Source organism: Oncorhynchus clarkii, chromosome 12 (assembly GCF_045791955.1).
Source record: "Oncorhynchus clarkii lewisi isolate Uvic-CL-2024 chromosome 12, UVic_Ocla_1.0, whole genome shotgun sequence".
NCBI lineage: Eukaryota > Metazoa > Chordata > Actinopteri > Salmoniformes > Salmonidae > Oncorhynchus > Oncorhynchus clarkii.
This window is the reverse complement of record NC_092158.1, coordinates 65,856,527-65,872,320: the sequence shown is the minus strand read 5'-3', so window position 1 is coordinate 65,872,320 and position 15,794 is coordinate 65,856,527. Positions and strand designations below refer to the sequence as shown.

The following is a 15,794-nucleotide window of genomic DNA, read 5'->3' as shown; positions in this document are numbered from 1 at the left end:
ATCATTATAAATGAGACAATGTCAAGAGCGGGTTGGAAAGTTCACGGCTTGAATGGTCATCGGAGGGAAGTTGTCTATGGGGGAAAGCAAGCAAAGGTGGTCTCTGGAAATGGTCTCTAACATGGTGATAGTACTCAAGCCTGAGGCATCTCTTTCTCCTTCCTGGCTGAGCAGTAGAGGCATTCAGAGCAGCCCCCAAACAAACACAGCGAAGGCAAGCTGTAACTCATCCCATCATACCAATCCATAGTGAAAACAACTGCCAGGTTTATAAGGATCACTTTACATAGGGTCTCACATATGGTAACGATGATCCTAATGCTCCGACTGGCAACAGTTTCTTAGAAATATTCATATTCTTGCTGGGTCTGAGGGAAACAGATGTCAGGGAGGGACCCAGAGTGCTTCTGTGGACATCCTTCCTGGCCCCTATCTCTTTAATTAGGCAATTGGGACAGACCGGATAGTCCTAGCATATGATGTGGTACACAGGCCTGCATCTATCTATCTATCTATCTATCTATCTATCTATCTATCTATCTATCCACCCACCCTACCCATCTATACACATCAGCAGGACATGCATGTGTATTGTGTATGTGCCGGTGTGTAAGGACAGACTGTTTTTGTATTTGTTCAAGAGTTAACATGTTTATTGAAACATCGGAGGCTGTGAGCCTTGTGTTGTGTGCCTGACCTCCCTGAAACCTGATAAGAACAAGGCTCATATGTTTTGTCACGTAACGCTGGTCCGCGGAGGGGGAGGATAGGGGGAGGCTTTTTGATGGCGGTGCCCAGCCGCCTCCCACTCTTAGAGGCCAGCCTTCCCGCTGGCCAAATCTGTCACCAATTTCCTCCTGCCCTCTTAAAGGAGGCCAGTGAAAGCTCTCCGAGCCAATAAAATAGGACGGGGAGAATGGAGGAGCAACATGCCATGCAGAGCCAAACAGAGGGAGCAGGCTGCATCGCCAGCCTATGAACAGTAGGGATGGCTGGGCCCTCGTCTCATTTCTCCTGACTCCCCTGCCTCTCCTTCTGCTTCAGTGCTGGTTTAGAGAAACAATTATTTTAGTTTGATGTTTAAATGAATGACTCCTGATGATGACTAAGATCTGTGATTATAGAAAACATTTGTGCCATTGGTACACAATGGCATGTGTTAAGACTGAGTCAGAGATTTGAGCTGGTACATTCAGTTGGTATTTAGCCATTTGGTCAAATGACTTTTGGCTTTGTACTTTGGAACACAGGGAGCATCTCACTTGTAGAGCTGATATTTTACTGATACATTTGATATCTGCAAGAGGAGATTCCAGCACCTCGAAATTGTAAATGGACATACAGTAGTGATTAGTACAAGTGGGTGAGAGAGAGAAAAAAAGCAGGTTGAAAGGGGTTCCCACTAAAACACATCCATGCAGTTTCCCTTTATTTCTAACGGGGCAGGCTAACAATCCGCAGTATGTGCAAAACGTGATCCTCTCCCCACCTTTTAATGTTTTAGTTCTAAGACAGTGCTCTGATACAGAGGTAGCAGTTGTACTCGCAGTTTCATTCGCTCTGTGCCCAACTGTCTTCCCCACTACACTTTGTGAAAAATGTTCAATTCATCCTATCAGCTGTTTCTAGCAGGGCTATCTTGTTCTCGCAGGTGGGGGAGTCTCTTTTACCTCATGCTGCAACACTGCTTAATCTACACTCTCCTGTCTGCTATCTGTGCCTGTGTCTCTCTCTTTCTGTGCTGTGCTCTAACTGGGGGGAAATAGCTTTGTCATTCACAAATGAACCAATGAGTACTGTATTCTGTATAAAACAGGAACTCTGGGATGTAGGGCAGACATTGGGATGCATTTTTTACTCGGAAATGAGTCCCTCATTGCTCATTTGTCTGCCTCAGCATAACGAGACATGGTGATAGTACTATGTCCTGAGGCATCTCTTTCTCTTTCCTGGCAGAGCAGCAGCATCCCCCTAACGCACAGCGTAGGCAAGATGTAATTCGACAAGATAACTTGCCTGAGCCAGTTGTTGTCCCCCATGAGGAAATAAGGGGGGGGGGGGACTATGGATCTGTCTCCGTACATTCGTCACAGTCGACACCACTGGTGAATGAGGTATCTTTCAATGGAGATGGAGATCCAACATTTACAAAATTACACTGATTGTCCCAAGAGGGGCGCTATAGTAAAATCAACTGAATAGTTTGAACAAGCATGTCTCCAGTCCCGTTTGAGCTACGTTCATGAAATGTTGAACATATATGCAGCCCTCGATGAAAAGCGTGTTTCCCATAAGGACCTATAAGCATTGCACATTAACAATTTATTTGGAATTTGATGTGTGCATTGGGTTATTGTCTTCCTGGAAGATCCATTTGCGGCCAACTTTAAGCCTCCTGGCAGAGGCAACAAGATTCTGGGCTAAAATATCCTGGTACTGGGTAAAGCGCATGATGCCATTGACCTTATCAAGGGCCTCAGGACTAGTGGAAGCCAAATAGCCCCATAACATCAAAAGATCCACCACCATATTTTACAGTAGATATGTTTTTTTTTTCTGCTCATGTATTTTCATTTGGACACCAAACCCACCACTGGTGTGCGTGGCCAAAGAGCTCTATGTTCATGTCATCCAACAAATGCAAACACCTTGAGATTGCTAAACAGCATTAGCACTTGGATGGGAACTGGTGCTTTAGTCAAATGACATGAACATAGAGCTCATGACCAGAAAAGAACCCCATACCTACATTAACATCTTTATCAAGGGTGTTAATAATTTTGGACCCCACTGTATATGCATCTCCTCATGAGAAACAAGCATCCCATAAGTACCTATAAGCTCTGCTTAGAGACTTGTTGTCCCCCATGACTGTGGGGGGAATATACACTACCATTCAAAAGTTTGGGGTCACTAGGAAATGTCCATGTTTTTGAAAGAAAAGCACATTTTTTGCTCATTAAAATAACATCAAATTGATCAGAACTACAGTGTAGACATTGTTAATGTCGTAAATGACTATTGTAGCCCATTATCAGCAACCATCACTCCAGTGTTCCAATGGCACGTTGTGTTAGCTAATCCAAGATTATCATTTTAAAAGGTAAATTGATCATTAGAAATAATTTTTCAATTTATTTGCACAGCTGAAAACTGGTCTTTAGACTAGTTGAGTATCTGGAGCCTTTGCATTTGTGGGTTCAATTACAGGGTCAAAATGGCCAGAAACAAAGCATTTTCTTCTGAAACTTGTCAGTCTATTCTTGTTCTGAGAAATTAAGGCTATAGCATGCGTGCAATTGCCAAGAAACTGAAGATCTCATACAATGCTGTGTACTACTCCCTTCACAGAACAGCACACACTGGCTCTAACCAGAAAATAAAGAGCAGTGGAGTCCCCAGTCCACAACTGAGCAAGAGGACAAGTACATTAGTGTAACGGCTGTTGGTGGAAGAAGGTGAGGACCAAAGCGCACTGAAAATGAACATAGAATGCCCATCCTAGTCACACCCTGGCCTAACCAAAATAGAGAATAAAAACCTCTCTATGGCCAGGACGTGACAATTATAGTGTCTGGTTTGAGAAACAGAAGTCCTCAACTGGCAGCTTCATTAAATATTACCCGCAAAACACCAGTCTCAACATCAACAGTGAAGAGGCGACTCCGGGATGCTGGCCTTCTAGGCAGAGTTGCAAAGAAAAAGCCATCTCTCAGACTGGCCAATAAAAAGAAAAGATTGAGATGGGCAAAAGAACAGAGACTGGACAGAGGAACTTTTCCTAGAAGGTCAGCATCCCGGAGTCGCCTCTTCACTGTTGACGTTGAGACTGGGTGTTTTGCCGTACCAGGCGGCGATACAGTCCGATAGGACACTCTCGATTGTGCATCTGTAAAAGCTTGTGAGTGTTTTTGGTGACAAGCCAAATTTCTTCAACCTCCTCCTCTTCTTGCAAACTTGATGATTGAGTTGGAGGCGTGCATGGCCACGCAGTCATGGGTGAACAGGGAATACAGGAGAGGGCTGTGAACGCACCCTTGTGGGGCCCCAATGTTGAGGATCAGCGGGGTGGAGATGTTGTTTCCTACCCTCATCACCTGGGGGCGGCCCGTTAGAAAGTCCAGGACCCAGTTGCACAGGGCGGGGTGGGTCTCGAGCTTAATGACGAGTTTGGAGGGTACTATGGTGTTAAATGCTGAGCTGTAATCGATGAACAGCATTCTTACATAGGTATTCCTCTTGTCCAGATGGGTTAGGGCACTGTCTATTGGAGCGGTAAGCAAATTGGAGTTGGTCTAGGGTGTCTGGTAGGGTGAATATGATATGATCCTTGACTAGTCTCTCAAAGCACTTCATGATGACGGAAGTGAGTGGTATGGGGCAATAGTCATTTAGCTCAGTTACCTTAGCTTTCTTGGAAACAGGAACAACTAGACTAAAGTCTAAAGGCCAGTTTTACTGCTTCTTTAATCAGAACAACAGTTTTCAGCTGTGCTAACATAATTGCAAAAGGGTTTTCTAATGATCAATTTGTCTTTTAAAATGATAAACTTGGATTAGCTAACACAACGTGACCATTGGAACACAGGAGTGATGGTTGCTGATAATGTGCCTCTGTACGCCTATGTAGATATTTCATTTAAAAATCAGCCGTTTCCAACTACGATAGTCATTTACAACAATGTCTACAATGTCTACAGTGTATTTCTGATTATTGAGGTTATTTTAGTTGACAAAAAAATTGCTTTTCTTTCAAAAACAAGGACATTCCTAAGTGACCCCAAACTTTTGAACGGTAGTGTATATGTTTTTATAAAATGCTGCAAATCTTCCTTCCTATATGATTTGATGACATTGCATAACTGCAAAGTCTTTTTTCATGAAACTTTGCACAATGGTGTCTTAAATGTGGCTATGGCGTGCTTGGCCCCAGAATTGTTACTTGCAGCTATATTATTTTATAACTGATTTAGACCAAATAAGTTTAACACCATTTCGCAACAGCTCTGATGACATATTCCTTCCTGTGAAATAAACACATTTCCCCACATGCCACTAAGGTTTTTGTTTTTGCTTTTCTCCTGTAACGCATCTCCCCATCAAGCAGTGGGGTCCGTTCTCTGACATCCCGTCCATTGTGAGCTATCAAGTTTTGATTTCCAGCGAGGGAAAAAAATACTTAATTGTTTTAATTCTCTCTCTTATTAATTCATACAACATAAGTTGTAATAATTGTCACTAATTGCCCCAAGGGGGGGCACTGCATCATTTATGGACAACATGTTTACTGTTGCCTTGCTTCTTTGTGCACTTTCTTTCACAATTGAGCAATTTAAAAAAAAAATTTTTTTGTCTTTGGCCCATCTACCGAAGCCCAGAGGGCCTAATTTTCAACCCGAGTTCACATATACAACACGTGAAAAGCATTGGGCCAGTAAGCATTTTATTTCATGTCAAGTCTATGTACCTGAGTGACAAGCAGCCCTCTTTAGAGGCCATGATTGACCTGGGAAAATAGACTCTATGGCTATTTCTATAACCCCTGCCTCTGGGGCTCTGGTGAGAAAGACCTTTTCCTACCTTAACAAAGTGCTTTTTCTTGTTTAAGAGTACATGTGCCAGAGTGGAATGGGATGAGGACATGTGCCTGCACTGGTGTTGTTGTAGTACAGCAGAACAGATATGTACTGTATGAAGCAAATAAAAACAGTACAGTTGTGTGTGGTAAAAAAAAGGTTGTTTGCGGTGTTTGTTTGCAATCATCTATTGGTCGTTTAAACCGGGGTAGTCAAGTAGTCAACTTTAGGACATGGCTTCATTCCTTACTACATATGCCACTGGACTGGAATGAAGAACATTTAACAGTAATTCCCCCTTTCTATTACAAATGCATGCAGTGAATGACCAGATACACTAGATACATAATTCAAGTCCATGATCATGTTAATCACATGAAAAGCAAAGTCTATATGACCTCTGGTTCTGCCAAGTTCTTTTAAATCAAAATAAACCTTAACATGACTCCTAACCCATGAGCTCTCTCCTACGGGGGGCCTAGCCCAGGGAAAGGAAACTTAAAAGCAGTGAACTAGCTATGTATTCCAGGGTCAAAGCTCATCATATCTGTTCCTCACTATTTTAGTCTGTAAAGTCATAGGAGTGCAGTATTCACTCGGCTGCCTTCTAAAGAGGAAATAACCCCAAAACATCCAGCCTGAGCAGGAGGAGACTTACCACAGAGAAAATGAGAACATAAACCAACAGCTGGACATGATTTTAATGAAATCAGCACTCTAGCGACAACAGCAATTCCTCCTTAAACAACCATTACCAACTGAGCAACCACGATATAAACTATGGTGAATCATAAGCCAAATGCTCCAAATTGCTGGGATTTCAAGGAATGCAGGTTTGTGATTGGACCAAGAAGATTATAGCCCATTGTCAGCTATAAGCTTTGCGGACCGGAAGATGCCCTAGAAAGCAGTTACTCAGCCCCCCCCCCCCCATGCTGTGCTGGTATACGGAACAAATGGTGAGATCAAATTGAACATTTTGTAACCACACTGAAGTGGTTGACTCATCTTGTCAGTAGCCCACTGTGCTGTAAGTGGGTTAAAATGTTCTACAGGTGGAAAGGGCAAATTATCATTTACAACACGATCCAGCTAAAAAACTAAGTCAAAGACCTTCCCGGAAAAACAAATACCTTGCTTTTGTACTCTCCTGCTCTGAGATGAGGCTAGATTTTTCTTTGCTCCTCTCTGCATTCTGCCTTTCCCTAAAGGTGATATTGAATGCTGATGCTAGCAACACTGGCAGCAGATGGCTTGTATTCCTTCTCGACAAAATCTAGTCATATAAAAGTTTCTACCACTATTTATGCAACCAGTGTTAAAACCCAACACTTAAAAGTGTTCAAATTCAACTGTTACTGCATACCTCGTAAAATGTGTGAATTGCTGGCATAAACAGCTCCAACAAAAGAACCACTGTAGTCAGATATAGTGAAGGCCAAAAAAAGAGTAATATAGTTAACATTTTCCCTACTTGATTTAAAAAAGATTTGTAAGCAAAAGCTACACCCTAAAGGATTGCACACTTTCTGAATATCAGTAAAGGTCACTAGAACTACTTTTAATTAAGTGCATCGGGACCTTTGTGTCTGCAAGGTGACACTGTTTTAATACAGTAGCACAGCTTTGCCACCGTCCTCAGTCTTTGAAAAACCCTGCCATTGATTCCCATACTGTTTTTAATTGTCCCTATACCACAAGGTTTGATTTTGTAAATGCGCAACACCAACCTTCCCCATGCTTGGATCTGGATGAGCCAAACCACAAAGCAGTGGGCGTCTGTCGACAGGGTGCTCCCCTGTGTGAGTGGACTTATTAATTTGCATGTGTATGTCCCTCAGGAAACAGATGGTGGGGAGAAGAGAGCAGGCAGTGTGCAGCCGTCTGCCCAGTGGCAAGGGGGTCCTCAACAACCTTAGATGACTCACGTGTTCGCCTGTTAACAATACTGCTAGCTAGCAGCTGTCTGCTTACCAATGGCAATCACAATCAATCTGTGTCATTGGTTTTGGGAAGGGAGATAATTTGTTTATTATATGACTCATAGACCTGTAAGTGATGCATATAATATAACTGTCCGACTCATTCAAATGAAGGTTGATGTTTTTTCAGGGAATGGAAAGGAAGGCAAAAAGGTCACAGGTCAAATGTGGGGTTAAAAAGTATTTCAGAGATAAATGTAAATGTACAGCCAGTGTTATTATAAGGGAATCTAATTGACATGTTTACAATAAGTTGGTCAGGCATTGGAATAGCTTGATGTTAGAAAATCACAGACAATGTGTTTTTAGCTCACATTGTACAGTAGGTGTAACAAGTGCTCGGGAGACCAAGTATACAGTACTACCTCACACTAACTTTCCTTCCCTCCAACCAGATCACCTCCATTACACTCCATAATGATCTGGTCGATGTAAACAACCACTTATGCATTGTTAAATACAAGCTACAAATAAGATAACAAGCCTATACATAATTCAAGCTCTCTCCCACTCTCATATCCTCCCAAAACAACCCATGATACATATTTTAACTGGCAGAAGGCATGTATGGCCCATAGTAGGCCCGCTTACTTGCCTGTCCGTAAAGGCTAGAATCAGTGCGGGTCCTACTGGCACCCCAGGACCCACAACAATAATAGGACTCCATTAACGTGTGATGGAGGGTAGAGGGAAAGGTACTAAGCATCCTATCCCATAAAAAGTGCTCCATTAACTGTGTCTGACTCAATAGAGCTACATGAGGTGCTTGTTGGAGACGGAAGAAAAGTGGTTAGGTAAAAGCCCTGTTGTCTTGAGGACTGAGATATAAAGGTATGACTCTGTATGACTGGTAGATTCTGCTGTGAAAGACAAAGCTGAGCTGGGCCCTATCTGAACGATTTCGATGGAGCACAGTTGCTTCAGTAGGCATTCACTTGTGATGGCTTAGTCATCCAGCATCAACAGGAAGCTCATGGACAACAAAAAGCAAACTGAAGAGATGAAGCATGCAACACCCACTCTATAACACAATCATCAGTCCTGGAATTTTAAAGAATATGTGTGCTGAAAGAGAACATGGTGGTGCTAGTGGGATTTTGGTTGTACCACATAATGTTTCTATTGGCAGGAGGTAGCCTCAAGATTAGAGAATAGGGCCAGTAGCCTGAGGGTAGCCACCCGCTTCAAATACCAAAGCCGACGGAAAAAATCTGGTGAATGTGAGGGTTGCTTGCATCAGTATCGGAGGTGCTACAGTCGTTGTGCCCTTGAGCAAGGTACTTAGAGTAGAAGCTTTCTTTTTTACGATCAAATCTATATTTTTTATGAAAATTACGTTATAGGAAGGGTTCAGACACCTTTTATTGTCATTCCACTTGTTTATGAGAAACCCAAACAGCAAATCAATTCATCATCCTCGTTGTGTAGTATGGGGGCCCTGAAAAAACATGAACAAACGCTCCAAAAAAATCAAAATATGTCCTTTTAGGAAAGTAAAATCTCTGTATAGTGATGCAGATGTTTAGATGTTGTACACATGAAATTGTGTCATTCTGAACATTATCCGCAACATTATATTCCCTTTTGTGCAACTCGAGCTGTTTAGCTTATCCAGCTGTTCCATTCTCTGTGTAGCTTGCTACTACACATAACTGGCAAAATCAAAGAAACACCAACAGCCGCCAGAACAACTTCAATGCGCCTTGACATAGATTCTGCAGACTCTGGAAATTCCTGTGTTGTAGTTGCTTTCAATACACGTTGTACCCCTAATTTACTCAAGTGTTTCCTTTATTTTAGCAGTTACTTCTAGAATGGATGGAGAGGAATCTTTTGAGTCACATTAAAAGGGAGTATAACATTGGGGATAAAGGTTGGAATTAAACAATTTCATAACATCTAATGTTCTGCTTCCCTATACTGAGAGCTGTTTTTGGAGCCTTTGTTCATAATTTGCTATTTGAGGTTAAGTTTCTCAAAAACGCGGCTTCCGGTTGAGCAATGTAGAAAGAAGTTGCACGATGTCTCGTCTCCGACAACTTTTGTAAATAATCCGCAATTTTGCCTAAATTCATACTTCTCATGACCTCAAAAGTCATTTTAATTACCCAGTAATAAAGTGCATCTAAGTTAGCATGAGCAAACCAAAACTTCACATTCCACCAAATCAACTTCAGCTTCATCACAATTACAGTGGATCAGAAGTTTACATACACTAAGTTGACAGTGCCTTGAAATAGCTTGGAAAATTTCAGAAAAGGATGTCATGGATTTAGAAGCTTCTGGTAGGCTAATTGACATCAATTGAGTCAATTGGAGGTGTACCTGTGGATATATGTCACGTTCTGACCATAGTTCTGTTATTATATTCTTTGTTTTAGTATGGTCAGGGCGTGAATTGGGGTGGGCAGTCTGTTTGTTTTTCTATGTTGGTTTTTGTGTTCGGCCTAGTATGGTTCTCAATCAGAGGCAGGTGTCGTTAGTTGTCTCTGATTGAGAATCATACTTAGGTAGCCTGGTTTCAATTTTGGTTTGTGGGTGTTTGTTTCCGTGTGAGTGTTTGGGCCACACGGTACTGTTTCGGTTTTGTATATTTCCTGTTTAGTGTTTGTCATTCACCTTACGGGACTGTTCATTTGTTGCTTATTGTTTTTGTTCAGTGTTCATTTTGCTTCATTAATTTATGGACACTTAACATGCTGCGTTTTGGTCCTCCGATCCTTCTTGCTACTCCTCCTCAGAAGAGGAGGACGAGATCCCTTACAATATATTTCAAGGCCTACCTTGAAATCAGCCAAGAACAGAAAAAAGTGGTAGACCTCCACAAGTCTGGTTCATCCTTGGGAGCAATTTCCAAATGCCTGAAGGTACCACGTTCATCTGTGCAAACAACATTACACAAGTATAAACACCATGGGACCATGCAGCCATCATACCGCTCAGGAAGGAGATGAATATACTTTGGTGCGAAAAGTGCAAATCAATCCCAGAACAACAGCAAAGGACCATGTGAAGGTGCTGGAGGAAACGGGTACAAAAGTATCTATATCCACAGTAAAACGAGTCCTATATCGACGTAACCTGAAAGGCCGCTCAGCAAGGAAAAAGCCACTGCTCCAAAACCACCATAAACAAACTGACTACGGTTTGCAACTGCACATGGGGATTAAGATCGTACTTTTTGGAGAAATGTCCTCTGGTCTGATGAAACAAAAATGTAACTGTTTGGAGGAAAAAGGGGGAGGCTTGCAAGCTGAAGAACACCATCCAACCTGTGAAGCATGGGAGTGGCAGCATCATGTTGTGGGGGTGCTTTGCTGCAAGAGGGACTGGTGCACCTCACAAAGTAGATGATATCATGAGGAAAGAAAATGATGTGGATATATTGAAGAAACATCTCAAGACATGAGTCAGGAAGTTAAAGTTTGGTCACAAATGGGTCTTCCAAATGGACAATGACCCCAGGCATACTTCCAAAGTTGTGGCAAAATGGCTTAAGGACAACAAAGTCAAGGTATTGGAGTGGCCATCACAATGCCCTGACCGCAATCCAATAGAACATTTGTGGGCAGAACTGTAAAAGCATGTGAGAGCAAGGAGGCCTAGAAACCTGACTCAGTGTTACACCAGCTCTGTCAGGAGGAATGGGCCAAAATTTGCCCAATTTATTGTGGGAAGCTTGTGGAAGGCTACGCGAAACGTTTTACGCAAGTTAAACAATTTAAAGCCAATGCTACCAAATACTAATTAAGTGTATGTAAACTTCTGACTCACTGGGAATGTGATGAAAGAAATAAAAGCTGAAAGAAATAATTCGCTCTACTATTATTCTGACATTTCACATTCTTAAAATAAAGCAGTGATCCTAACAGACCTAAGGCAGGGAATTTTTACTAGGATTAAATGTCAGGAATTGTGAAAAATTTAGTTTAAATATATTTGTAAAAAAAATATATGTAAAACTTCCGACTTCAACTGTATGTCCAATTAAAAAAATACATATACATTTTTTTTAAAAGTTTCTCAAAACCATTACATTTACATACAAAATAGAGATGTGGTTGTAAAAATGAAAACTTCCTCTTTAACTAACTCCCACAATGCTTTAGGGATGCTGCTCTTTGTCTGACCCTGTGCTGCCTCCAGACTGTCATGTGTGTGTTTCTGTTTGAGGGATACTGAGAATTTCTCTGCAAATAGATAGTAAAGATATTTTCAGCAGTGCTTGTATCCTTAGAAGAAGAATGGAAGAATATATATTTTACTATCCATTACAGAGGCTCAGTATTCTCAGAGTTAAACAGTTACCTTTCCATACAGTACATACCTCATTGAGAATCTCTTGACACTGGGTGTAGTTGCCTTTCACCGCCCAGGACCCGTTGGAAAGGCATTCTCTGTACACATTGTCTGTGGAAATAAAGGATTGGAAAACCATGTTATGAAAGTTAGCAAACATGCACCATTTCTCCTTTCATACAAGCGACTAAAATTAACCGAAACCTTAAACTCAAGATTCTGCAAAAACCACGCAGGGTGGCTGTAATTTATGCAGCTTAGAGTGCTGATAGACCCAGATAGAGAACACACGATCCAGTCTTGACAATGTGGCACGCCAAACCCATTTCCAAATAAGTATTTAACTCTTGACAGTGCAGCCGCTTTTTTATGCTCTAAATAATAAAAAAATACAACAAAGTGGAGCAAAGAAACCCCTCAAAGCTGAGAGGTGTCTTTGTTTGATTTCAGGTACACATGCTACATGCACACAGTGGAGGTAGTCACATACAAGAAGTAAGCAAGAAGTAAGCAAGAGACAAACAGAGAAGCAAAGCCACAGACTTCTAAAAGACTCTCCACTGTGTTCCCAAGGTTGTGACAGAGTAAGCAACGGAGTGTCGGAGACAGCAAAAGACAGATAAAAAACAGTCAGGCCTAGAGTGCTGCCCTGCGGTACACCACACTTTACATGTTTGACATTAGAGAAGCTTCAATTAAGCTAACCTAAAATAAAGACTGTCAGCTAACGCTCCACTAACACCTAATGAACCATCATAATATTACCTGACAAACTGCAAGAAATTAGGCATCATGTCGTTACCCCAAGACAGGTCTAATTGGTTGTTCTTAAGTTGATTGACAGAGTAGGTGGCATGCCATGCTCTCAATATGTTCCATTATGTTCCATTATGTTACATCATATAAATCCTACAGACAAATTACAAAACATATCAAACGTAAGCACGACCTAAGGCCATAAGATTTTGTATACTTCCTGCTATGCTCTCAACATGAGGATCTGTACAAACACGAAGTAATGGGATTGAAAAAAAAACATTTTGATAGACTTGGTGAATCATTACAAAAAGTATGTAAAATAAAAATGAAATCCAAAACTATAATTAAACGAGAGAAGTGTGATGACATGATATATCAGTAATGACACTCTTGATGTGGTATACACATACACAATTTTTTTTTTTTTTGTGACAATATCAGATATCAAAATATCAAAAGACAATTGTTGTTGTTGTTGCAGGGGTTCTGTATTACAGTAGATAGTTACAACCTTGTTTGTCTACATGTACAGATACACAGTATACTGTTTGAGATCAATGTTTGCGGTTAAACAACATTGTTGGTAAGTCATTGACATTCCGTTCATATCATGGTCTCTCCTTGGCATTGTTGATTGATTTATTGACCATTATGTGTAATCTTTATTTAACTAGGCAAGGCAGTAGGCTGCATTGATTGACCTGTTCTGATCAGTGGGAGTTGGGGGGTAATACACATTAATTAACACACGCTCATGCATTTATTGATCATTGACAACATTTTTTTTTTTTTGTTTGTTTTTTTTTTTTTTTGTTTTTTTTTTGTTGTTGAATTTTTACCCCTTTTTCTCCCCAATTTCGTAGTATCCAATTGTTGTAGTAGCTACTATCTTGTCTCATCGCTACAACTCCCGTACGGGCTCGGGAGAGACGAAGGTTGAAAGTCATGCATCCTCCGATACACAACCAACCAAGCCGCTGCTTCTTTAACACAGCGCACATCCAACCCGGAAGCCAGCCGCACCAATGCGCCGGAGGAACCACCGTGCACCTGGCCACCTTGGCTAGCGTACACTGCGCCCAGCCCGCCACAGAAGTCGTGCGTCGCCCCACGGACCTCCCGGTCGGTTACGACAGAGCCTGGGCGCGAACCCAGGACTCTGATGGCACAGCTGGCGCTGCAGTACACCGCCCTTAACCACTGCGCCACCCGGGAGGCCCCATTGACAACATTTTAACTTGCATAGTCTGTATCCCCAAATACTAATACCCGTTGGACCAACCTTTGCTTCTGTCCTACAGCTTAATTCTTTGCGGCTAGCATTACACCATGACTGTCTGCCAAGCGCACCACGATAGATGGTTGACAGTATTCATTATGTCATTAAGAATACACACGGTTCAGTCTTTGAACTGGGCTGGAGGTTGGGTTGTACTGAAAATATGGCATGCTATGGATATGACATACAGTACATACTGTATGTGATAGAAAATGAGACAGTACAAACGCACACAAACACAAACACACATATACACACACACACTGCAGAAAGCAAGGGATGGATGGTCTTCTGAAACAAACCGCTGACAATACATTTCTGCCCAACTGCTCTGGCCCTCCATGTGAATGATACTCTCCCACTTGAGTTGCCCCTATTGTGTGGTTCTGCTGTAGGGGGAATTGAGGAAGGCCTCAAATCAATACCTTTAAGGCTGAGTAGCTATTATCAGTGTGATTCAATCATTCCCACTGCAGCTGGGAGTGGCTGGCCCTGCACCAAGCAAGGACCTCTTCCTCACTCTACACTGAACTTTGAGCTATAGTACACTTTCTCTGAAGGTGTAAGAATGCCATACCGCTGTCCATGGAAATAAGCTTTCTTGGAAAGATTGAGGCAAGGACATTGAACTTAGAGGAGAAGATTACAGTTAGTCATGGATGAAAATATCCACAAAAACGATATTGTTTTCATGTTTTTGACTTTGAAAATCAATCACAGTGACCTTTTTCTAAGCCGCCCATCCCAAGGGTTTATCTTCCTTTTAGCTCTGTTTGAAGATGAGGTCGCTAGGAATTAATGGTGCACCATGGGGAATAAGTGTGGCCCCTGTGTCTGGATCACATCAAGCTATGATGTCCAGAATCAAGTCAATGTGACCTTGAACTCAGGCTAACTCACTCACAGCAACACCCCTGCGGCTAAGGATTTACACCCATCAGTCCCTGTATTGATCAAAACCCACTAATATCATAAATAAAAACTCCCAATAGAATGCTGGAGTTTGGTGGAGCGGTAACACTGCAGAGATCGGGAACCCAGGTCCGGAACTTCCTTCCTCAAGATAGAGTCTAGAAGGGTCAGTAAATTCCAGGTCTGGAATTTCTACACTTCATATCCTCCCTCATCTGTCTCCACCTCTCCTTCGAACTGTCTGAATAAGTATAAACATATATCAAATATAAAAAAGGAGGATGTTTCATCCCTGATATTCCATGAGTAAAAGTAGAACTCCAGCTGAGAGCTAGACTTAAATTGGAAAGGAAGAGAGGGAAAGATTTAAAGTCTGGATCTGCATTCTGCATTTTCCGACAGAGTCAATATCTGCCCTGAAGAAGAGGTTCCCATGTACCCCCTCCTGACTATAATTTAAACAATACAAAGGCCAGTGCAAAATCCAGACGTCCGGGAAACCACCTTGAGATGGTCCGACACTAATTTTCAGTACATAGCAGTTCCAATGATCAATCATGCTTAAACTCCAATTATAAACACATACAGTTGACACATTACCATTTATTGACTTCGGGGTGCCTGTGATTTGCCACAGTCTTCTTTTCATTCAGTGTGATCTCATTCTCACTTTCCCTCTCTCTGCCCGCCCGACCGCCACGGAGACCCCCATGGGTATTGGATACTCACTGTCAGCCTTCTACGCTACAATTCATCTAAATCTAGCTGAATCCCATGGAAGCCCCCGCCAGAAGCTTAGCATTCTCTCTCGCCCCCTCAAACGGGATGGGTATGTTGTGTTCCGCTCTGATGCTCAGCCGTCGGAAGTCATCGCTACAGCCGGCACGTCTTAAGTGGGCTTAATCGACGAGCTGCCAAGCTATGTAGTCAGCATGGCAACGCAGAACAGCGAATACTGTCTACCATTATTTGAGGAATTATCTTTGT

General features: G+C 42.0%; 1 protein-coding gene across 1 annotated transcript in view; it reads right to left on the bottom strand.

The window, feature by feature from the left end:
* LOC139422143 (corticotropin releasing hormone receptor 1) overlaps window positions 1-15,794 on the bottom strand; it is a 157,267-nt gene that overhangs the window by 61,539 nt on the left and 79,934 nt on the right. Inside the window, exon 5 of the mRNA XM_071173295.1 lies at window positions 11,886-11,968. Coding sequence (XP_071029396.1) covers window positions 11,886-11,968 — 83 coding nt within the window. The remainder of the gene's footprint in view (window positions 1-11,885; window positions 11,969-15,794) is intronic.